We start from the raw sequence: 24636 nt of genomic DNA, 5'->3' as shown, positions 1-24636 counted from the left end.
AGAAATTCGATAATTTATTACGAAGATTTTCGCCTCATCAAAACCGTAGAAAATACCGTTGAAAATCCTAACCCCTCCTTCTTTCCTCCTCTGCATATATTACAGATGACATGGGCGAAAATGTTCATAAAATCTTTTGCATTATTTGATCACTCGGAAATTTGCTGTTTGCAGGGTTCACGCTATCTGGCCGCGAAACCCAACATGCCGGTCGCCATTAGCAACCGAAAGCTGTAGCCGATCGAACGATTTTCGTAGCTACGCCCTTGCGCGCTGCGCCTCTATATCTACGCTGTTCGCAGTCAGAAACCTCCTCTTGTACCCCCCCCCCCCCCAAATCCGACTGCTGTAGCGTCTTGAAACGAAAAAATTAATAACAAAAAAAAATTACAGACGCCATCCACGAAATCCATTCCTCGTTTCGCTTTCACCCGTTCTTTTTTTCTTCACCGGGTAGGTACACACGAGAAACCAACTCGTTTAACGTCGGACGACGTTATTGCCGTCAGTTGTTATTGCCGGAAAAACGTATCTGTACACCGGCAGAGGGTGCTGTAGGACGGCCACAATACTCTGCACACGTCGCAATGCATTTATTTAAGTCAATCATCACATACGTTTGTAGTGGTAGTCGTTTATTATCATTTCTCTGGGTACGCGGTCATTTGTCGTGCCGTCGTAGTTTTTAGCATCACCGCCGCTTGGCCGCGGTGGACAACTGATCCGGACGCTGTGTGAACACGTCACGGCTTCTCCACGACGTCGGTACGTAACAACAATACGCATAACAATAATTACAAACAACAACAACAACGACGACGACGACGACAATATTATACGGTATATAATATTTTATTATTATTATTTTGATATTTTTTATGGTCACGAATCAAATATATAGGGGTACGCACCGCATACAATCGTACCCACCCGTGTACAACATACCCCACTGACCCATATGGATATGGCAGCTGTAGCTGTATACGATATTAGAATATTACAAACAATTCATCGATAAATCCGTTTAGGAGTAACAATATATTATGGTAACACATAATATGACACCGCATAGACTCTGCAGCTATAACGGTATCGCGTTTTAATTACCACGCGTAAATATTAAGACCATATTATTACAATCTTGTCATAATAGTATTATGTAGCGTATACCACCACCGTGTTATCACACAACAAGTGTGTACCGTGTGCGGTACGCGTCCGTTTCGGACTTATTGATTATCGGACAGGCAGTGCGCACGATTGTGTATACGAAGCGACAGTCGAATTTCATTATTATAATACTCTGTGAATATGTCTGCGTATTATAATATTAAAAAGTGTAAGAAGTGTTCGTCGTTAACGAATTATTAACGATAATATTTCGACGGTGATATCAACAGATTACAATAATAATATCATTATTTACCGCTGTCCGATCCGACGATTGTCGGCTATAGTTTTCCGTACAATTATATTAATATTATAGTTTTTTTTGAAGACGTCACGCGTCGTCGGTGCGAGCCGCCGACAAACTCGTTACACGGCGCTTGGGTAGGCAATTGTGCTACGCCGATGTATAGGTGGCCAAACAAATACAGATTTTGATAATTTATAATTCTATCGTTATAATGGTATTATCATTGATTTTAAAATCAATGGCATTATGTTTTAAGAAATGTTTTCAAAATTTAAAATAATTAATGTACCAGCAACCTATTGCAACGTAAGTCTTGGGTAAGCAGAATTTCTGCACAAGCTCATCAATATTAGCAAGTCGTATGCATTTAACAAAAAATAAAAATTTCAAATTGACAATACCTCACTATAATAATTATTATATGGTGTATTAGGCGATAACCCGATTTTTACACGTATTAATTGTAATAATATTCCTAATTACTATGCCCACATTTAGTTCTTTCAAACGCCCTACATAAATTATAAACTCTCAATAGAACACAGCAATGATGATTAACCAAGAACGCTTACTTCGATTTATTCAAATTCTGTTTTTTTGTATTGTATTATTAAAGATAATGTTTATTATTTTAAAATAATTAAATTATATAATATGCCATATAAATAATGTTTTGTATAGCGGTACTTACTTCTTTTTTTCAAAATATGATAATATTGATAATCACCAGTTTCTCATGTGTTCAGATCTAAATCTAAATTTTAAAAAAAAAAAACGAAATCGAAACTCATATGAATAGATTTGGGAGCAGCAATGAAGATTTGAAAATGTTGGTTATTAATTAATATTACTTTATAAATATCGTATCATTTGTAAAAAATGTCCGATTATCTATCGAAACTAGATCCAATATTACATACAATATACATCATATGATTGAAATTTGTATAAACCCGTTTTTAATAACTATAATATGATCCATAGTATATTATGCATTTTAATAACTTAGAAACTCGATCAAATGTTAATTTAGATACTAACATTAAAAATATAAAACAAAGGGCTAGTACTGCTTAAAGTTCAACTGATTCTCATTAGAAAAAAGTTACTTATCACCAGGACACTTTTTAAATTGTATAAGAATCTAAATAATTGTAAAATGGTAAAATGTATTTAAAAATTTCAAAAATCAGAATTATAATAAATTAATTACAGTTAGAAAAAGTTGAAGTGAGCATGCATACTGAATCACGCTGTATTATACTTATTCCTACTATTCCTTGTATATTTATAGTTACAAATTGACTGTCATATTTGTTGGCATACGCCGCTCATAATTGCACTCGTAATCGTTGTTATTTCATTTTAAGTTTAACAAATTTAAACATTTTTTCTATAAATAGTTTAATAAATTAAAACAATGTCCAAATCTAAAATTAAAATACGTGTTCATCGATGGGGAAAATAAATACATTATACCACGAATTTCTAACGCATTACCAATTATACTAAATGTTCAATTTATAATACTTTATCATTATACAATAAAATTATGATATTTATGAATTGTTATCGTTTTACCTTGTTGTATAGTTCCATCACTGAATAAACTTCCTAAACAAATGTGTCTGTGTTATTACTGTTATTTTAAACACATAAAATGTATGACGTAGGTCCTTATCTAAAAGTGTGCACATAATAAATAAGTATAAAAAATTAAACATTGTTTACTCAAGAAATAGCTGAAACTCTGATTGCTGACAGCAAAATAGCGTGTATTGCTATAAAGTTAACATGGATAAAAGAGATCTTTAAGAACAACATTAGGTACTATAAAAATATTTTGAAGATAACATTGAATACAATAATAGTATAATACCTACTAAACTTGTCCAATTTTTTTAAAGTCATATACGTATTAATGATAAATAATTAAATTATATGTGACCATACAGTGTAGATGAGTAAGGTTAATTAATTAAAATTTTAATTTGCTAGATATACAAAATACTATTTTATAATGATACGATATAATAACTAACAGATAATAATAATATAACATATATAAATTTAAAATATTTTCTAAAGAATGGTATAGGTATACAGGGATAGTAATTTAACATAAAAATGAACATTTTTACAGTACTTGATTGTTATAATGTTATTTTCATTACATTATTCAATAATAAATTTAATTGTACGTTATACCTGAATAAAATATACTTATACATTTCAATAGCTATGTATAAAGCTCGACAATCAATATATTCTTGGATGGATATCATAATCGTATCAATATATATTGTCTATTTAATTTTGATTATATAAATAAATTTAAAATTGTATAATTAAATTATGAGAAGTGTTAAAGTTTCGTAGGCCTTATAATCATCATAGACAGAGCATTCCAAGCTTACGGACTGCTTTGCAGTTATGTATTATCATAATAAGTCAATATAACAAATACGTTGAAATCAAAAATCAGAAACTGTTACTGGTAACTGAAACTTGTAAGGAATATTATTCATAAATCATAATATCATGATACGATGGTCAAATTATAATGTAAAAATAAAACACATATTATGCTGTTTTTGGTTTTTTACTATATGCACAAGCTGGCGGCCGCACTACCCACGTTCACAGTGAGAACTTCGACGCACCGTCTATATGAGTGCAGCCTATAAAAAGTAGACCATCGAAATGCATCAAAGCATAATTAATTATTGATACTTCATGACTACCTAAATGCATAATATTATGCAATAAAAAATATGCACGTATATATAAATTCTATATTAATGTGTTTCAGATATTTTAATAAATTTAGGGTGACACGAACACCGTACAACGATCCCGGTGGACGAATTAGATGGTAGGCACGCCGCGATGGCAGATGTGCAAATGGATATTTACGAGGACATGTTCAAAGAGATTACGAAAAAAATTTACGGGCAAGAAACGTCGTCGTCCGAGGACAGGCAGTTTGCTGGCCAAGATGCGTACAAAATGGTAGAAGAAGGCCTGAGCATGATCGACAACGATGAGGCCGAGTCGTTCGGTGAACAATCGCAGCCCGAGGACGACCCTTGGGTGACCAGTGAGGAGACGATTGCTTGGACTACGTCGAAAATCGGCAGCTACAACGTGGACAAGAAACTGTTCAAATGTCAGGAATGCGATTCCATGGGCCTTCTGTCTAGCGTGGCCGAACACTGGCTGGGCACGCACGCAGACGTCAAGGTGTTCCAGTGCCCGCAGTGTCCGTACGCGAGCGCGTACACAAAGTGCATTCGCTTGCATTTGGCCCGACAGCATAACGTGGTGGCCGAACACGGGACGCATCAACAGGCCGGCCGAAAATCGTGGAAAGAGAGCCCGGTACTTGAAGAGGTCACCAGCTACCTGGGCCGGTTGAAGACGGCGGCGGATAAAGCGATAGCCACCGCAGCCGCGGCAGCAGCGGCCGCCGCCGTGGCGGCATCTGCCGAATCGGAAGCCGCCGCCGACGACGAAATGCAACTGAACGCGGCCGACACGGAAACGCAGACCGCTCAGAAGCGGTTTAACTGCGTCCACTGTCCATACGCCACCGACCGACGGGACCTGTACACCAGGCACGAGAACATACACAAGGAGGACAAACCGTTCCAGTGCGACATATGTCAGAAGCAGTTCAACCGGGCCGATCACGTCAAGAAACACTACACGCGCATGCACAGAGACCACGAGTACTGCTTGAGCCGGGTGAAACGTGACCCTTTTGGTAAGTCTGCTGCCGCGGTGGCGGCTCACCATCAACAACAACTGCAGAGGGTGACGCTGTACTCGGACGACCCACCGTCGCTGGAACCGGAGACGCAGATCATCGTGTCGCGGACGATCGACGAACAACCACCGCCCCCGGTGCCGATTATAGCAGCTAACAATCCCCTCGTGTTGGACGACCAACAACAACAACAACAACAACAACAGCAGCAGCAGCAGCAGCAGACAGTCGTCAACATCGCCGTGGTCAATTTTAACGAACAGACCGGCACGCACACTATACAAATACCGATATCAGCTAACCAGATAAAACCGGTGAGTTGAACTTAGATTTTGATTTTTCGTTTGACGCGTGCAAGATTTGTATAGGTACCAAAAAACTCAATAAGTCGTATACAAATTATGAAATTGCCTATACATTTAACAGCCACTATACGTCTAATCACTACCCAATAATCATGTGTTGAATTCAGAAAATTATTTTCAATACATTCATATACTTATCTTTTCGGATTGAATTAATTCAATAGTTCGTGAAATCATAATTTATGTTGAATTAAATTAACCAACACTCAAAAACCTCTTAAAATAATATATATATCAAATATATTGTGTAAAATTTATATTAGGATGCTACATTGCAACTCCATATACCTAGTATAATATATATAAGTAAAATATGCTTTACGTTTAACGATATAACGAATTATATAATGCATATTATCGCCTACATTGCATAATGATTATTTCGTTATTGAGTTTACAATACAACTGCAGCCTAAGAAATTGCACAAATGGTACACGACTAAGACTCTGCGTAATATAATGTATACTCATGTTTAACCTTTAATGTAGGTTAATATATCTTAATTATTAATAACCGGCCACATACATGTGATGTCTAGGTGATGTTTGCGCCCGATGCCATTTTGGCGGTAGACTCGGTGGTGCCGACGAGTACGGCGACGTTTACCAAACCGAAGGGCAAAGGCAGCCGGAAAAACTTCGAGAAACGGTATTGCTGCACGTTTTGCCCGTGGTCGGGTGTCGACAATTGGTGTCTAAAACGGCACCTCAACACCCACATGAAACCCTACGAGTGCATGTTCTGCGAATACAAAGCAGCCCGGGCCGAACGGTTGGCTACCCACGTGTTCAAAGTGCACAGCAAACGGATGTGTTGCCGGTGTTCGTACATAGCTCAAGACCAAGACGACTTGTACGCCCACCAGTCCGAAAACAATCAGTAAGTTTTCGATATTTACGCTCGAATGCATTTTTTAATTTTCACCTATGAATAATGTAGGTAGGTACATAGTTGAATATTATTTTAAATGTGGCACAAATAAGGTGTAAAAATTTTGATCATTTCTAAATCGCATTTATTATTTACTGCTGATGTTATATGATGTGACGTGTAGCACATAGGTCCCTATAAGGCTACAACCTACCTACACGAATTGGGACTAGATCACACAGTGTGATTCACACACGAGTACCTACACGACTATATAAGACAAGACGCATAAGCCGTATCTGCACACTATTGTGTGCACAAATGAATAGTGACCGTTTCATAACACATATTGCACAAAAGACAACTTATTGGGGAGCTCAACATTATTTTTCAACTATTTGATTTTTCGCTATGACCTAAACAGTTTGGACTCAACGGGGTTGGTGTGATCCTTAGCATATGCACCACGATATCTGCAGTGGCGTACATACTTTTTTTTTTTGGGGGGGGGGGAGATACTCTAATCTAATCTAATCCCCTTTTTTTAATGTGGCTTTTTTCACTACCTATATAAAAATACGTAAAAATGTTTTTATAAGACATAACGCATACTATATTTTTAATAAACCCGTTTGTTGATGCGAATATACGATGTATAGTCTATACTGTTACCTGATTTAAGTCATAGCATATAAATTATAAACAAATACCTAATTGATATTATTCGAATATTATAATATTAGGTATGCTTTTGTTTTTAATAATAACATAAATATGATAAAAAAGTTTAAAAAAACCTGTACACTTAGGTATAATTATTAATATAACTATTACATAAATAAATTAGGTATGCATAATAATGTAATATAATATTATTAGATCTATAGAACATTGTCCTTGAGGTGGTGGGATCTAATTTGATGAACACGATCCGCTATACTGGCTATGAAATGTATAGGTAAGGTAACGTAGGTACTACGTTTGTGCAGTGCACAGCAGTATTGTCTGAGGTAATAATTACAAAACAACAGCAATAATTATTTTACTATTTATAAGTCAGAAACTCAAAACTAATTAGTACTTATAGGTAAGCGTATAGCATATGGACACGAACGCAGTGCCTACAATAATGGGACGAAACCATATAATATTACATTATTACAAATTTACATTCGACATACGTCTGAAACATTGTTATTAATTTATACTTACGTAATTTCGTCATGTTATTTGTGTTAATATTGTTGTTGTTGTTTTTTTTTTTAGCAAAAGCGTAAGGTCTCGCCGTACACAGACATCGCCTATTCCGTCGTCACCAGAACAATCCGAAGAGACTATTACAGACAAAAATGACGTAATTGTCGTTTGGCCAATGGCGGGTGTGACGGATTCCCAGGATTCTATTCAAATATAATACCTAATTAATTGAATCGAAGTGCCAAAACGAATATTATTACCTAATCGTAGTTACAGGGATGAAATAAACTACTATCGATATAGGCATTGATAAAACATACTAAAAACCGCGATCGAGATTATTTAGGATAAATAAAACTAGTCTTAAATATATTTGCATTGATAATTTTTAAAACGATACATAATAATAATAATAATATAAGGACTCTAAACTTTAATTCATATTAGAAGATTAAATTCCAAAAGTTGTATTATACAGGTACATTATAATAATATACGAGTATATATATATATATGTATAGGTCAGCTTACGTATATTCAATTCACTAATTTTATTTATTTTGACATTCGCGTAGCATTCCAAATAAATCATTAGATACCTTCTAATGCTACTTGGGTACCTATCACCTATACAAATTATAATTTGTAAGTAGGCAGGTATTATATTTTAATACTTTCACCGATGCTGATTGCGTCTTGCTATTATGGGATCGACTAAATAGAAATAAACGGAAACCAATGATCTCGAATTAAATTGGCGTATTTATCTACTAAACCTTCCACGGTCGGAGGAACTTATGTTATAGCTTTGTAGGCTTAGATTTAGCATATCAATTTACGTGCCCAACGACTAGTTATTACCTATTGGTTATATAATTATATTGCATATAATGCGGTTCCCGTATGGTACCAATTATAGCACAATTTCATAATAATAAAATATACCTAGAAATAGATTAAGATTTCTCTTAATTTTTATGGTCGGGATACATACACGGAAATGTTTTATGATCAAATAGTAGGTAACTGCATACAAATAATAAACAAGGTTACCTACATATTCTGAACAAAATAAAGTTTCGAAGATGGTATTTCAGTTGAAACCTTGAATTTGACAATATTATTTACAATATTTCAGTGTCCTAAATTCAATGTCCATGACCAAACGGAAAATAATAAATTTAATTGCCTGTATTCAGATTATTACTTAGCTTATAAGATATTGTTCCATTAATTTTTATATTTATATTTTATTGTTAAACATTGTTGTAACATTGGTTGTTAAGCTTGAAATGAATCATATTATTATTCCTAACTAGTAACTATAATAGTTACAATTTATATTTATTTTGTGTTAATTATGTTTTGATAATTTCTCGCAGGGTCTTTTTTGTCACTATTTTGATATTTTAGGATTCAAACTAATAAACAAATAATTTTACATTATTCTCATTAACATATATCTATTCATAATAATAGTTAGATAACTACCTAACTACAAAAATGTAAATACGTTTCTTTGATTTTTGTACAAAAAATGTAAACGTACCTATCTAAAAATATAAATGGTTATATACACTAAGAAAGTGACTATTTAGGAATGTATATGAAATAATATTAACTAGGTACCTGTGTACCTCTATCGCTATTAGGGTTCTACGTTGATTTTATACACCAAATTAAAATTTAACAATTTAACAATTTTAAGTTATGATTTATAAATAATAGGCATTTATACCTGACTATATTTAAACCATGGATACATCTGTTCAATATATTAGATATAGTAAAGTAGATAACTATGTTTCATATAACACTATATGGAACAATATAACCAAGGTGTTCATAATGCGTTACTTATAAGGATCAATTGATTGAATATTAGGTTCACATGCAGATTATTATAAATTAAAATCAGCTCACAATAATTGATTTAAAATATCTACAATTAAAACTGCAGATACAGTAACATTTTCCAAAAAAAAAAATTGGATCGGTTTTTTTCTTAATAGTTTTTAACTTTAAAAAAAGTAATAAAAAAAAAAGTATTTTTATCTTATACTTTATACGTAGAATTTAGAAAACTCAAATCTAAAATCTAAAATTGATAAAAATAGCCAAATTTGCTTTTAAATGTTCATGAATTCACAATTTACAAACTAAAATATCTATTAAGTTATTTAAAGTAAATTTTATAATTCCTAAGAAATTAATAAAATTGTGATCTTAAACAGACTACCTATTTAAATTAAATATTAAACTATGTTTATACCTACTTGCATGTTTATTATTTGATAACAATATATTTTTCAAATTTCTTTACATTTCTTCTAAAATGGTGGACATTAATCCACTATTTGTTTCTAGAATATAATAAAATACCAACTGGGATGGCTTAACCTCCAAAACAGAGGCCTATCAATGTACAAAAATTGTCCGGATTTATTATACTAAATAGTGTAATATATATGAGATATGACTATGTTGTACACAAGGATTTTGATGTTTTGAACATATTATAAAGTCAAAGTATTACATTATTCATAATATTAAATTATAAATTAATTATAAGTATAGCAAGATATCAAGTAAATAGAAATTATCATCACATGAAGCAAATTTTTCAATATTTTCAACACCATCCAATGTGTAAACATCCGTTAACTTGGGGATATAGCGTCATGGGTCTATGCGGTCGGGTAGCTTAGTGGTAGAGCAATCGCCCGGTAAGCGAGAGACCCGAGTTCGATTCTCGGTCCGCCGGCTAGATTTTTGACGTTATTTCCCCGGGAGAAGTTAACAAATGTATGTTATATTTTTCTTTATATTTTAAAAGGTTATTTCATTGATAAAGTTGGAAATTTAACAATTAAGTCAAACAATACAAGTTGTATAATAATTATCATTGTATAATTTATATATAATTCAATTTTACTATAACAACTTCCTATTTTAAATTATTTATTACATCAAACAAAATAGTACTTAATAATCACAAGTATTAATATATGGGTGTAACAGGTCTATTTGACTAATGTTATAACTTTTTTTCTTTTCTATATTTTTAAATTGTTTTGTTATGATTTCTAGAGCTCTCCGCTATAATTTTTATATGTCTTATTTTATTAATTAATTTTTTTACAACTAAAATTAAATGATTTAAATTTTGTATTAAATTTTTTTCTTATAATCCAAAAATAGCTATTTTATAAATAAGTATTTAAAAACAGTTTTGGTGTTTGAAATTTTTAATTTGGTTACATCATTTTTAAACAATTTTCAATGTTTTGTTGAAAATTAAATTTATATCTTGCTAATCAGTGTTTTGTTATCATTAAAAGACAGGTAATCAATAATAAATACATATATATTATCATTATTTAATATGACCACGTGATGCATACCACCGCCGTTAGTCAAAAAGACATGTTACAACCTGTATAAAAATCTTATTCTTGTGTAAGATGCATTTATTGTTGATTATAATCCTAAATATTTTTCATCAAATCAAAAATATTTAGTTTTAAATAAATCCATCCAATTCATTCAAACTATTTTTAAACATTTCATATTTGTTAATTATAATAATGAAATATTTTAATTATAATAATTGTATTCATAATTAAATTATTATGTATTAAGAATTTTGTTTATTAATTAAATATTAAATTAATAATATATTATTGTTGTGTTGATGAATTTAAATAAATTGTGTTGTTATATAGACAAAAGAAATAGTAATATTTATTAATAAATTAAACAAATTAGCATTTAAATATTTGTATGACAACATTCAACAAATTAAACTAATACCTATTAGTTACAAACTTATAGAATTTACATTGTTATATTTCAATAAATAATTTTCCTAAATCAGTTAAATCTGAAACATCATGAAAATATTAAATAATTAAAAAACAAGTTATTATATTTTTGTTAATCATTAAATTAGTTAAGTTTAAGAAAAAATGTTATGATTTTATAAGTTATACACACTACAAATCAATAACACTACATTGCATTTTATATGTAAATGTATATACGTATAAAAAAAAAAAACAATATTTTATTAATTGTACCATGATAATGTGAATTGAGTGAAGAAATTAAAATAAATAATTAGATAAACACATACTGTTCATCAGTAAAAGATAAATTATCTTTTTTAGAACAAAATTTGATCTTCATTACATAAAAATACTAAAAAAAAAAAAAAAAAATGATATATATTGTAAACATTAACATTATTTTGTTATCTAAATTATTTTTTAAGAATATCAGGTGAAGTTATGCTAGGAAAAAGTGAGTCAGTATCTAATAAAGAATCAGTTATAACTGGAGTATTTAATGTATCATTTTCATATGCTGAATCAAACGACATAGGAGTGTTTGGTACTGTCCAGTCTGCTGAAGCTGTCATTAAATCATTTAGATCATAAGTATTTGGTGATAGACATGACACAATTTGATTATCTGGTGTAACATTCAGCCCATTTTTGGCTAAAATATCAAAGCATAAAACATTAATTGTTAAATGTTAAAATAAAATAAGTATTTAGATATATTAAATTATATAAAAGTACCTATTATGTACAAACGAATATTAAATGTGCAACATGGAGAAAACTAAAAAGAATTAGCATCCACAAAGCCAAACCAAAAACTACAAATTAATTTTAAATACAAATACTGGAATTTTTACATACCATCATTAAGTGTCTGCTCTTCTGATGTCATAGGTAAATTTAAATTTGTTGGATCATCATTAATAAACTAAATAAAAATTTAAGTTAGTTATCAAAAATAACTATTAAAGTATTAAGGTAAAGAATTTTTTTTACTTACATTAAGAAACATATTTGCGTCAAATGTGTATTTATCATTTAATCCCTTCAGCAAATTTTCCAAGTCGGCTTGTACCAAATCAATTTGTTTGGAAACAGACTCCCTGTAAAAAAAAATTATTTTTTACAAAACTAATATCATTATTATGAAACATCACGTTATTTAATACTAGCGTGGGTAAATTAAATTTTCCATCTATCAAACAGTAAAGTTTCTGCCCAAATCAGATTAATCTAAGTAACCAATAGGTATGGTTTGTCTAATATATTAAATACTAGCTGGTAGATGGGTAACTCTTATATTATTATATAAAATAGTTTAGTAGATTTATGTACCGAGAATGGTAAAAACAGTTGGATATAACTATAATGCTAATTGACATAGTTTTGGGGTGGCAAAAGTCTAATAAAAATAGTATGTGTAGCTAATGTGGCAATTTCATAGACGAAATGTAGCATTAGTGCTTGTACCACACATCATTTTCATAACTGAAACAGCCCACTTAATGTGCTTGCCATATAATATAGTAATAAACTATTATATATATATATAGTATACTCATAGGCGTGCGCAGGGGGTATGCAGGGTATGCAGCTGCATACCCTGAAGTTCTGTGAGGGGCGAACATCGACTCTGGAAAATTAAAACATCCAGTATCAGTTATCAACTACCAAGTATTTGCGAAATTCATACTTCTTGTATTATGTAATGGTATTTATTACAATATTTTTTTTTATTAAACAGCAGGTTTTTTCAATATTTGTGAATTGTGTATACATATTATCATAATTTTACGAGCCTAAAATAACTTTCAGGGCGCGCTATTGTCAGCCTTCTGCATATCCTGAAAAAGAGGCCTGCGCACGCCTATGAGTATACTATATATATTATTATATATATTTTAAGAGAACACTATCCTTGCATAGGTGGTTTCAGTCTTACTAATGTGTATGTTACCGTAGAAAATTAATAAATAGAGATTTGCTAAAATATAATTTATATTTAATATTTTAACACTATTTATAATCTTCCAAAACATAAAAAATAGCCAGACAACATCATACTTTTGAATAATATTATTAATGAAATTTGGTGATACAGAACTGCTCCCATCACATATATTAACTTGCCTAGGTTCTGGATTAGCAAGCTGCATATTATCACAATTATTGGAAGTTATTTCATTATTCCATACATCATCATTATTACAAATAGTGCTGAAACAAAAAAAAAATTAAATCAACTAAATAATAAAAAACAAAAATACAAAAATGTACAACTAAATATTTCAGTACCTAAGCCATATTCAAATTGTATTATCCAAAATGTTTAATAAAAAATAATAATAAATTCAAAGCATGTATGACCAACTAGATAAAATATATTAAATAAGCCTTAAAAGCTTATAAATACATGAAAGGGAAATGCAATTGTTAAAATACACAATTTAATTTAAAAAATTAAAGATTTCCAAGAATTATACCATAAGACTGAATTAGCGCTATGCTTAAAATATTAACATATCAATTCCATTAACATTTTTGTTTTGACCATTTATCACATTGATAAGAGAAGATATGATAAAAAGGGAACAGAAATTCGGCTGCATCCGAGTTGGGTCCCAAATTTAAAATTGCTACACTAGTAGGGTCCCGAATTATTTTAGGTACTACACTAGTTTGGTCCCATATTTTTGTAGGTACTATACTAGTTGAGTCCCAGATTTTTATAGGTACTACACTAGTTCGGTCCCTGATTTTTATAGTAACTAGTTTACTACACTAGTAGGGTCCTGAATTATTTTAGCTACAACATTAGTTCTTGAATATTTTTCGTTAAGTACTTCACTATACTAACATTTTCCTTCCCATTTGAACAGACTTAGGACTGTCTATAATCTATTTAGACCACAGGTATGGTTAAAAATGTTTTTTACAGTTTTTTGTTTTTTTGTTTTGTTTCTTTTCCATTAAAATATTTTAATTTAATTAAGTTACTAGAATTTTATAAAAAATAAATCACTTTTGTGTTGGTAAAAATATTAAAAATGTTAAAACAATTATATAATATAAATACAAATAAAATAATATTTTTTGAAAAATCACATGTGTGTTGATAAAAATTTATACGACATTAATTTCACAAAATCAAATCGATTGATTATTCCTGCAATTTATGATTATATATTATATTATATATTTTAATATTTAAAAAAAAAAACTGTAAAAAACATTTTTAACCATTCCTGTGGTCTAAATAGATCATAGACAGTCTGTTAAAATGGGAATGAAAATGTTAGTATAGTATAGTACTTAACAAAAAATATTCAGGAACTAGTGGAATACCAAAAAAAATTCAGGACCCAACTAGTATAGTACCTATAAAAATCCAGGACCCAACTAGTATAGTACCTTTAAAATCCGGGATCCAACTATTACACTACCTGCAATTAGCCCCTAGTACTCGGGACCCAACTCGGATGCGCCGAGAAATTCTATAGTTTAAAATTTGAAATACATTTACCTAGGTACTATAAATAAATATAATAACTTAATAAATAATTAATAAGAAAGAATACTAAAAAATATATAAATCAAGTTCTAGTTATTATCAATATCTTACTAGAATACTATCACAAAATAACTAATAATTATTATATTTAAATTAATTTACACTTACACTTCAGGCTCAACAAAATCCATGTCAGGAATAGAAATTACGGGTGGATCATTTCCCATTGGCTCCACTTTAATGACATATGGTACTGCTGAAGACATAGGTTTTGGAGTTTGAACACTATCAGCAAGAGTTGTTTTTCTTTTCTTCACAGGGTTTGTGTCTTTTTTCGTTCTTTTTTTAGATGTTTTACTACTAGTTATAGCTGTTGTTGTTGTTTTTGTTGTTACTGGGTTAGATGAAGAAACAGTTACAACTGTTGTTTTTGGTTCTAATAATTCTTCAGTAGGAGACACAGACACTTCTCTGATTAAGTCATCTAATGGTGAATTCATTATAATTTCATTTGGTGCAAATATCTCTTCAATTGTTGAACCACTGGGGCTACTTAACATTTGTGAGACACTGCTAGGACTAAGTACCACACCTTCTGACTCTACTACATCACTATAAGATACAAAACAATAATACTATATACATTTATATAAGTTGCATTTTAATAATAATTAGAAAATATTACTTAAAAATTCCTCCATGAACTTTACTATCTTCATTTGAATTCAGAATATCAGCAGCATCTAATTCATGAATCACAGGTCCTGATGATGTGGATGGTTTATACTTAGGATTCTTCTCAATAATAAAATATATTTTATAAATAATTGTACAAGATCATTAATTGATAAAAACAACAGAAACTTACAGTAAATGTTCCTTCAGAGTTCGCCTTTTCTGATGCCTTATGATGCATAATAGGGAGAACATACCTGACATTATTTTTTACTTCTCGGCACAATGTATTATTGGTACTAGGTTGTCTTAAGGTAACTAAAAATTGGATTAACTGAAATTCCAAATATTTATAGTTTAAATTCAATTAATATAAATACAAAATCATTATTCAATACAAAGCACCAATAAAAATTGCTATTAATATTCAAAAAAAAATGTTAAATTAAGAAATCGTGATAATACATTTAAAATATAAATCCTTTACATTATTTTTTACATAGAGCAAATGATGAATGTATTGATTTTAATATGGTGGGTTTTGTGTGTGTGTTACTCACTTTATTTTAAATTAAAATAATACTAAGTAATACAATAATGGAAAAAAAAAACTATCACTTTATTTTAAATCCTTATGACTAGAATATTGGCACTAAATAATAGATTGATGATAGAATACTTAACTCGTTTTATATATTATCATATATTCTTCTAAAACTAGTTTTTCAAGTCAACTGGCTGTATTAGTGAATAAATAGTAATAGATTATTACCACTCAATATAAAAATATATAAGTGACAATTACATTAATTTAAAATATTAAATAAATGGTTGAAATAAATGGAAACTTGACTATTATAGAATAACTTTTTATATAAAGCTCTATGTAACATTAATAAAAATATTATTTATAACTTAAGTATATTAGTAATTGAAAGAAAATTAAAACATAAATGGACAATTTTCTAATCAACAGACACTCTCAGTAACTAACTTGTCACACAATTTGGAGGTATTTTAAATTCAGAAGATTCAATTTGTAGAAATTTAAGAAGATACAATTCTAATAGTCACCATATAATACAGCATTTTTTATTTATTTTTAATATAATATAAATAACTTATATAATAGTGGTTGTTAACTAGTGAATAATCATTTATGTCATTCAATTCAAACCTGGTTGAGAATTCTTTGTTGTTTCATGTGCTTTTGTCGAATAACTGCTAATTCACGCCACAAACACTCGTTTTCATGTTTCATAGCAGTAAATTTAGAATCAAGCATCTTATTCTTATCTTTAACTGAGTTCACTTCTTTCAATAGTGTACTTATTGTTTCAATTGAATCAATGTCGGTTTTTAAGCCTTGATGCTATTTAATTTGTAAATAAAAATAGAAATATATTTAACATTCTATAATCATAAGTCATAACATAACTCATAGCCACCATATTTACTCACTAATTTGTCCCCTCTTTTTTGTTTAATTGATAACAATAAACAAGGATGCTCTTTCAAAAAATATGGATGAGCATATTCACAAGATGTTCCATGATTAGATGTGTGATCAACATCAGATATTCTTTTACTAAAACCATCTAAAATTATAAGATAAATATAAAATATACTATTATATATTAAAGTAGAATAAAAACAAAAAATTATATCATTCTTTATATTGATCAAAATTTGGAAATAAGCCCGGAAATAAGTTATTTTAGATAGTTAGTCATATTGAGTCAAAGATTCAAAAAAATACTATACAATTTAAGTTATTATGAAAAAATGTATTTTTTTTTAAGTTTTATCAGAAAACTCAGACAGTGGGCTTATGCACAAGATGGCAGCAATCAGTAAAATTAATTTCCGTGTTCCACTTTATTTTAACAACCACCTATCTTGCATTTTGTTAAGATTAATAAAGTAAAGTAATTATTTGACTGAATGTTGGAAATGAAAGTTAGAAAAATCGATTTAATCCATGCACAAGATCTTACTAAACTGAATAATAATGGGCAGTCACCCAAAATTACTTATAAATGAAACAGTGTGTAGGTAACTAATTAAGAAAATAATTGATATTCAAATTTAAACTTGACGTTTGAATAGAAATATATAACTATTCTAACTAACCATTAGAATAGATATAATCTAAGTTCATAATTTAATATATAAATATTATATTATATTATATTATTATATTATTCTGACATTAGTCAATGCAATAAGAGGACATTATATCTATAAGATCTGTTCTTTCTCAGTAAATTGGCCAATCACCAGATTAAAAAGTAAGAAATAAGAATATTATCCACGGTCCCATAGCCTTTCGTTAAATTCTTTTTTATTTTTATTTAAATGTTTTTTTATTTACATTTATAATTGTAATTATATAGTTACACAATGAGTAAATTGGAGGTAGATTTATTGGCAGGAAAGGGAAGTTACCAATAGATGATATCCTGAGAATTTTTCATATTTTCAATAAGTTTATTAGCATTTTAAAATTGTCAGGTTTGATGTGCTTTTAACATTAATATTTAGTTTAAAACAAATTTAAATAACAATAAGGCAATTTGTTTAAAATAGTAAGTAAATGAAAAATCATTATTAGCATTACCAACAGACAATACATTGAATTTATTTCACTTCAAACGCATTGAGAACCTACCTATTTATGATAATGATGATAAAGTGACTTACATATGTGTAACTGCCGTACAAAACTCATAAAGTTATTATGCTTGAAATATCTTGGTAGAACCTTACAGAATTCAACAGGATTGTTTATAATAAAACTGTCACCATCCTAAAAAATAAAAACTTATAAGTACTCAAATATTTAATATAAGTACCTATTAACAGCAGAAATAACCAACTGTGGGAGAATAATAAAGTTTATAATTAATGCTTATAAATCATTTAGAAAAATAAATAAAAATATACAAATTTACCTCGCTCCATGTAATCACATCATCAGTTTCTTTACTGCAGACCAATGTCCAAAGTTTTCTCAAAAATAAAGAAATCCTCTGGTCGTTGACGGGATTATCATCTGGCATCATTTCTTTTACGACAAACAGAGAGTGAGTTCTTATTTATTAATTTTAGAAAACGATTGATGTATTGGACAGAACCAATATCGCCATACTGATCATTCAAATAAATAACTATGAAAATATACAGAATGTGTATGTAATAATTATTAGGTATCTATTAAAATATGTTGAAGTTCCGTGCATACGTAATTCGTACCTATAATAAATCAAATGTATTATTGAAATAATTTAATTGATATGGTTTTTACTATTTAAGTGATAACAAAAATGGGGTAGTACTTGGTTCATAGATAAAGCTATGGTATATATATATAATCTGTGGTACAATGCATAACAATGATATTGAAGCATAGAAATAGAACATTAATGTTCTACGATTAAAACGACACCAAAATATTTGATCAGCTGATTGGGTTTTTGTTTACAAATTACAGGACTACCTATATTGTAAGTTGTTTACCTATGATCTGAACTACCGAAAAACAAAAACAAACTAAATAACTTGTAAACTTTGAATTCGAATAATTATTTTTTCATTTTACAAATTATGTATCAATGTAATGGTTGCACTGTTATCCTATTATGCATTTATGCACAAATTTCTGTTCAACATATTATTATACAATAACTTGCGATTGAACAATTCTGTGTAATTGATGTATGGTACATTAGTATTAATAGTATTTTATCATGATTAGTATCTACCACAATTAATTTAGTCTATAGTAAGTTCTCATAGACCTTATACTATACTTAGTATAATGTCTATAATAGTTCTCCTGTTCTCCATCATAGACGATAGACTTTATACTAACCAAGGTCTAAACCACGGAATATTTTTTATCATGTTCTATGTGTATTGCTTATTGCATACACCATAGGCGTACTATCCCTTAAAGTTAGGGGGGTTTCAGCCCTAGAATTTTTATTATAAGTAAATTAAGTGGGGGGCTCCGCCCCCTACACCCCCCAAACACATTTCATTCATTATACATGTAACATAAATGTAAATTAATATTTTATTTTATTATTTTAAAACAAATGATAAACAAAATGGTATTGAGGTTAAATATTTATATAGGTTTTAACATATTATTCCAATTTACAGCTTAAGCCTCCGCTCAGTATAAGAAAATTATAGTTATTATATATATATATATATATATATATATATATATATATATATATAGTAGTTTTATGTTGTAAAAACTACACAACACGATGGTAAGATACGTCTTACACAGTTACACGGGATCATTACATACAATAATATAGTTTAATAACCAAAAAAAAAAAAAATTTTTTCCAAGATATTAATAAAAAAAAAACGATATTTTAAATTTAGGTTTAAAAATTTTACTACTTTTGACGGGATTGTGGGACTAGGAATTATGACAGAGGGGAGGGGGCTAAAATTAATGTTGGGGAGCTTAGCCCCCCAAGTCCCCCACTAGTTACGCCTATGGCAAACACCATGACTAAATAATTTAATGGCTTATATACTACATATCTACATCTAACAAGCAATGCATATTGAATGTATAAAAAACGTGCACTCATTCTTTAATTGTTTGCTCATATATGATTCCATAATATTCTTGGTAGTGCCACAAGGCGCAAATTTAATATTATTTTAGTAGAATGGGATAGTAGAGTAATATAATAATATATAGATAATTAGATTAATCTATTTTGTCGTCAACAAGCCACAGGCAACATCGCTTTAACATGTTAGCAAACAACTTGTTTAATGCTGTTGTACCACAATTACACTCAGTATTTGTCTAAATGTATAATAAGTGTGTCCTGCAAATCAAAATCAAAGGTTTATTCAGTAGAAATGTAGTATTTTCCATTTTTTGGCAAAATAAGATACATTATACTTGATACTTCCCAATCCTTGACTATAGCAGTAAGTATGAACCACAATATAGATAAACTATAATTTAATGTCTTTGTATTGTTGCATTAATGTATATATATATAATAAATGAACTGAATCAGGTGTCTGTGGCTATATTATATATAAATGTATAAGATTTTAACAATAGCCTATCCAATTATAACACATAATTAATTGGTAAATTATATAATAATATATATTAGGTATATTGTATGTCACTGAATAAATAAATAAGAATCATTTGATGTTTTTCTAATATTCAATATTTTGTAAAAAAAAAACATATCTTCTGATACTCTCAAAATTATAACTTTAAGAATAACTTATGAATACTAATTATAATTAAATCAAACCCAGGTAGGTATACATTAACTTAATTTAAAAAAGTGATTTGAAAATAATTGATAACATTTATATTAATTATACAAATTTTACAAAACATAATAAAGTGAAATGAAGATTATTTAAGAAAAAATAATTCATCAAGTGATTTAAAATGTACTATGGTAATATTGTTAGCATTGGTAACTTGATTTTATGGTAAAACTAAATCGTCTAATTCTTGGTTTTTAACAGTATCTATAGTTTTTAAAACTTGTGCTAAAAGAGTATCTGTTAAAATTGACACATCTTGAGCTGCATCTACTTGAATAAAATTATCATTTTTAAATTTATCATAATTGATATCAACTTTGTTTTGGAATTCAATATTTTCATATCTTTCATCACCAAAACCAGATCGTTTAGCCATTTCACTAGTTGATAATTTTAAAAACATCACTATATCTGGCTTAGGTAAACCATTTTCTGGTCCACAACACCATTTAAAATCCACACATTGTTTAGCACTTGTAAAAACTACACCAGAATACGAGTACCGATCCACAATTAATGTTACACCAGATTCAATTTGCTTACGAATTTCTGGTTCTAGTTCCCAACGGTTAGCACTAAATAATAAATGTACTGATCGATCTGGTAACTCAATTTTTCTTGATAAATAATCATTGATTAATGAACCAATAGGAGTAGATCGATCTGGAAAAGATATCTTTTTTGCAGGTATTTTCATATTATTCAAAGCTTCAACCAGTTTTGCACATTGTGTTGTTTTTCCTGATCTATCACAGCCTTCTAAAACAATTAATGCGCCTCTCATAGCAGACTTTGTCATTTTATCAAATTATCCTAGAAAAATAAAACATATATAGTTACAAAACAGTTTTTTGTTATTTTATTAACAATAAAATATCTAATTGTATGATACATATTATGATATTGGCCATGATGTGATACTTTTAATAATATAAGCATCATAATAACATACTTTTTTTTTTCCATTTTAACCGATGACGCCGCGGGATCTGCTTTCGCATTGCTTCCGCGGCGCCGCCATCGTTTATTGACAGAATCAAATATTAATACATACATGGGAGGCAGTATTGAAAGTGATTATAATTTGTTGATTTTGATAATAATTGTATTTACTCTACAACACAATAAATTAAAGATATGTCCACTTTTTCTATATGCTCAATAATGCTCTACTATTATTTTGACCAACATTAGAGGATGGTATAACTTACATGTATTGAAAGTTTAATTGTACATTAAAATAATGGTTAACATTTTTTAAGGAATACATGTTATGTTAAATATATTTACATAAGAAGACAACAAACAGATATTTTTACTGTCTCCATCTCACAAGCGCATAACATAGCAAATTAAAATAAAGCCTATCACATTAAGTTGCATACATTTAAAAGTTAGAATGAATTTAACCTTTATCAAACTTAAAGGTTACTATATTAAAGGGTATGTAAGATATTACAGTTTGAAGATTATTATCTCACTTGAAGTTTAAAATTCAATGAGATTCATTGGCCTGGATATTATTCTCACCTTTAAATTTGATAATGAGTCAGTTTGCTCTAATAATAAAGCTAACAACATAAAATTGGTTTTACTGAACTAATTTGTCATACTATAAATGTGCAAGTGTGATAGATGAAGAAACCAAATGCAAGTTTGATGTCTTAGAGTTAATTTGAAGGTGCATTGTCTTGAAAAAGAAGTAGCCCAGTAGTGAAACAATCTTAGTATTATGTAAATAATAATTCAAGCCACAATAATATATTAATATTACCTAGACGGCAACGAGACGGCGGAAGGGTAATCTTTGAACAGTATTTATATAAGTTGAAATAATGAATGTCAATGAAATTGCAGTACGTAAACAAGTTAAGATAAAATAAATTTGACTGACGTTAATTGATCTTTATTCTCTGCAACTCGGCTTAAGTAAAGGCAGACGAATAGCAACAATAGTGAATTAAAATAATAGGCTGTACACTTAAAAATCGTAAATCGCAACTGAAGACTGAAGTTGAATGCTGACACTGACGCTGAGGCAGCAAATTGCACTGTGCAATAAGTAATATTATGTATCATAGAGTAACATTAATTATTATTATTCCGTGTATCGTACAAATTGGCGCGAAATGCCAATAATAACAATAAAAAAATGATAACATTATTTTAATATACTAAATATCGACACAAAATAGATATTAGATTGATAACACAATTTAATGTTTACATTTTCTATTTTCTGTTCTGGAATTTTATAGTCTAGCCGTCTGGTGTTCATTTCAATTTCATATTATAAAATAGTGTGGGCAGTCTGACATTTTATCTAGGATTCAAACCACATTGAAGAGTAGATATCTTTTCTATATTTCGATAGTATATTCGGAAAGCCAGGAAAAGGTTGACCCGTGTGCACTCTTGATTCATAATTAACTTGTAGACAATTTTCCTGGCTTTCCGAATATACTATCAAATCCCTTCACCACCTTCCGGAACATTGTCAAAAAAATTTAAAACCGCGCGCCCGCCTGTACCGATCGATCGTATAAATCTAAGTACTTATATAATAAACAGTATATTATACAATACTAAAATCAGTAAAATCAGTATTCACTGGTGAATTATATGGCGCTATCTTGTGTTATAATGTAATTTAAGCGTTGAGCGCCTTGAAAATAATAAACTGCAACCAGGTGTACAAAGTTTCTTATCACTAGTCGTCCAAAAAAATAGCCCCCTAGCAGCTTTGGTCCCCCAACTTCACACTCGTTGAAATTAAAACTCTATGTTGTCATTCAAAAAATTAAAAACTTAAAAAATCATAAAGATAAAAAATATTTAAAAAATATTATTTTTAATAAAAATGTTGGTTTTCCAACCACTTGAAAACATGTAAAAAAATATTTTGAAAAAAGTAAATACTTTTCGAGATAATTAGTGTACCCACTTAAAAGAGTCACCCTGTATAAAATATATAAATAAATTTATATTCAAATGTTTAAGTACAATGCGCCAAGGTTGTGAAGCTTGCGAGCACCCAATTATCCAACAGGCGATATCACAGAATACCACACCGTCCAGTGTTATTGGTATAATCATAGTAAAATCACAGAACAATACCATTTACCAACGTGGAATGGGAAACGCGTACTATATGGTACTATATATATATACAACAGATGGTATTATCAGCAGCTGTTGTCAGGTGCTCGGATTTCTCTTTTAGCACAGAACAATACTTTTAGCTAGCCACGACTATCGTACAAAGACATTACTGTGAACTAAAAACTATAATTGTGATATCATATATATTATAATATTGTGTATAGATAGCAAAACAAAATATAACAATACCCACGGATCAACGCTACGCACGCACACAACCACTACCAGGACCGTAAAGTACACAAAGCACAATCACTTCATAATAATAATATAGTGACTAGTCACGGTTGATACCTTGGCTGTGGAGGTCCCGCACCGCCGACGTTAAACAGCTGGCCTACGCCGTTGTTCCCGACGTTCCCGTTGTGTGTCGTGTGTGCGCCGCAGTTTGTTCTTGCCTTTTAGTCTCTCTACTCTCCGTCGAATGTCGATACCGTGACGACCGTGTCGCTGGGAGTGTAATAATTTTGAACTTTAATAATAATAA

At 29.7% G+C, this 24636-nt stretch overlaps 3 protein-coding genes and 1 non-coding gene across 9 annotated transcripts; 2 read left to right on the top strand and 2 right to left on the bottom strand.

The window, feature by feature from the left end:
• The first annotated feature begins 389 nt into the window (after positions 1-389).
• Positions 390-9071, top strand: chn (zinc finger transcriptional factor charlatan). Of its 2 annotated transcripts, none has more exons than XM_089219630.1 (4): positions 390-765; positions 4230-5500; positions 6091-6431; positions 7689-9071. In XM_089219630.1, the coding sequence occupies exons 2-4, from the start codon at positions 4307-4309 to the stop codon at positions 7834-7836; spliced, it is 1683 nt and encodes a 560-aa protein (XP_089075756.1). In that variant the 5' UTR covers positions 390-765; positions 4230-4306; the 3' UTR covers positions 7837-9071. The 2 variants fall into 2 exon arrangements, with proteins under 2 accessions (XP_089075756.1, XP_015372347.1); XM_015516861.2 differs by having other exon boundaries at positions 391-840.
• An 813-nt stretch (positions 9072-9884) lies between these two features.
• Hsf (Heat shock factor) lies at positions 9885-19721 on the bottom strand. Its single transcript, XM_015516838.2, has 11 exons — positions 18605-19721; positions 18354-18459; positions 17112-17248; positions 16828-17022; positions 15844-15984; positions 15661-15770; positions 15144-15587; positions 13529-13681; positions 12465-12567; positions 12326-12392; positions 9885-12119 (listed from the first exon to the last, which is right to left on the bottom strand). Exons 1-11 carry the CDS (start codon positions 18713-18715, stop codon positions 11881-11883), a joined length of 1806 nt encoding a protein of 601 aa, XP_015372324.2. The 5' UTR covers positions 18716-19721; the 3' UTR covers positions 9885-11880.
• TRNAT-GGU (transfer RNA threonine (anticodon GGU)) lies at positions 10312-10383 on the top strand. Its single transcript has one exon. It is a non-coding gene; the product is annotated as a tRNA-Thr (tRNA).
• Positions 19722-20709: 988 nt separating the features above from the next.
• LOC107167692 (thymidylate kinase) lies at positions 20710-24581 on the bottom strand. Of its 5 annotated transcripts, none has more exons than XM_015516853.2 (2): positions 24444-24581; positions 20710-21800 (listed from the first exon to the last, which is right to left on the bottom strand). In XM_015516853.2, the coding sequence occupies exon 2, from the start codon at positions 21784-21786 to the stop codon at positions 21148-21150; it is 639 nt and encodes a 212-aa protein (XP_015372339.1). In that variant the 5' UTR covers positions 21787-21800; positions 24444-24581; the 3' UTR covers positions 20710-21147. The 5 variants fall into 5 exon arrangements, with proteins under 5 accessions (XP_015372339.1, XP_089075758.1, XP_089075759.1 ...); XM_089219632.1 differs by having other exon boundaries at positions 24343-24467; XM_089219633.1 differs by lacking the exon at positions 24444-24581 and adding an exon at positions 24339-24362.
• Positions 24582-24636: the final 55 nt, after the last annotated feature.

Source organism: Diuraphis noxia, unplaced genomic scaffold (genome assembly GCF_037042655.1).
Source record: "Diuraphis noxia isolate RWA-SAM2 unplaced genomic scaffold, SU_Dnox_SAM2 contig0002, whole genome shotgun sequence".
Taxonomy (NCBI): Eukaryota; Metazoa; Arthropoda; class Insecta; order Hemiptera; family Aphididae; genus Diuraphis; species Diuraphis noxia.
Note: the sequence above shows the minus strand (reverse complement) of the source record. Positions and strands in the feature narration are given on the sequence as shown.

Coding starts and splice junctions, on each gene's coding strand:
- chn (XM_089219630.1), top strand. CDS start 4,307: ATGGCAGATGTGCAAATGGATATTTACGAGGACATGTTCAAAGAGATT. Junction 5,501..6,090: donor CAGCTAACCAGATAAAACCG/GTGAGTTGAACT, acceptor TGTGATGTCTAG/GTGATGTTTGCGCCCGATGC. Junction 6,432..7,688: donor CACCAGTCCGAAAACAATCA/GTAAGTTTTCGA, acceptor TTTTTTTTTTAG/CAAAAGCGTAAGGTCTCGCC.
- Hsf (XM_015516838.2), bottom strand. CDS start 18,715: ATGATGCCAGATGATAATCCCGTCAACGACCAGAGGATTTCTTTATTT. Junction 18,460..18,604: donor ATGTGATTACATGGAGCGAG/GTAAATTTGTAT, acceptor TTTATTTTTTAG/GATGGTGACAGTTTTATTAT. Junction 13,682..15,143: donor GATTTTGTTGAGCCTGAAGT/GTAAGTGTAAAT, acceptor TTTTTGTTTCAG/CACTATTTGTAATAATGATG.
- LOC107167692 (XM_015516853.2), bottom strand. CDS start 21,786: ATGACAAAGTCTGCTATGAGAGGCGCATTAATTGTTTTAGAAGGCTGT.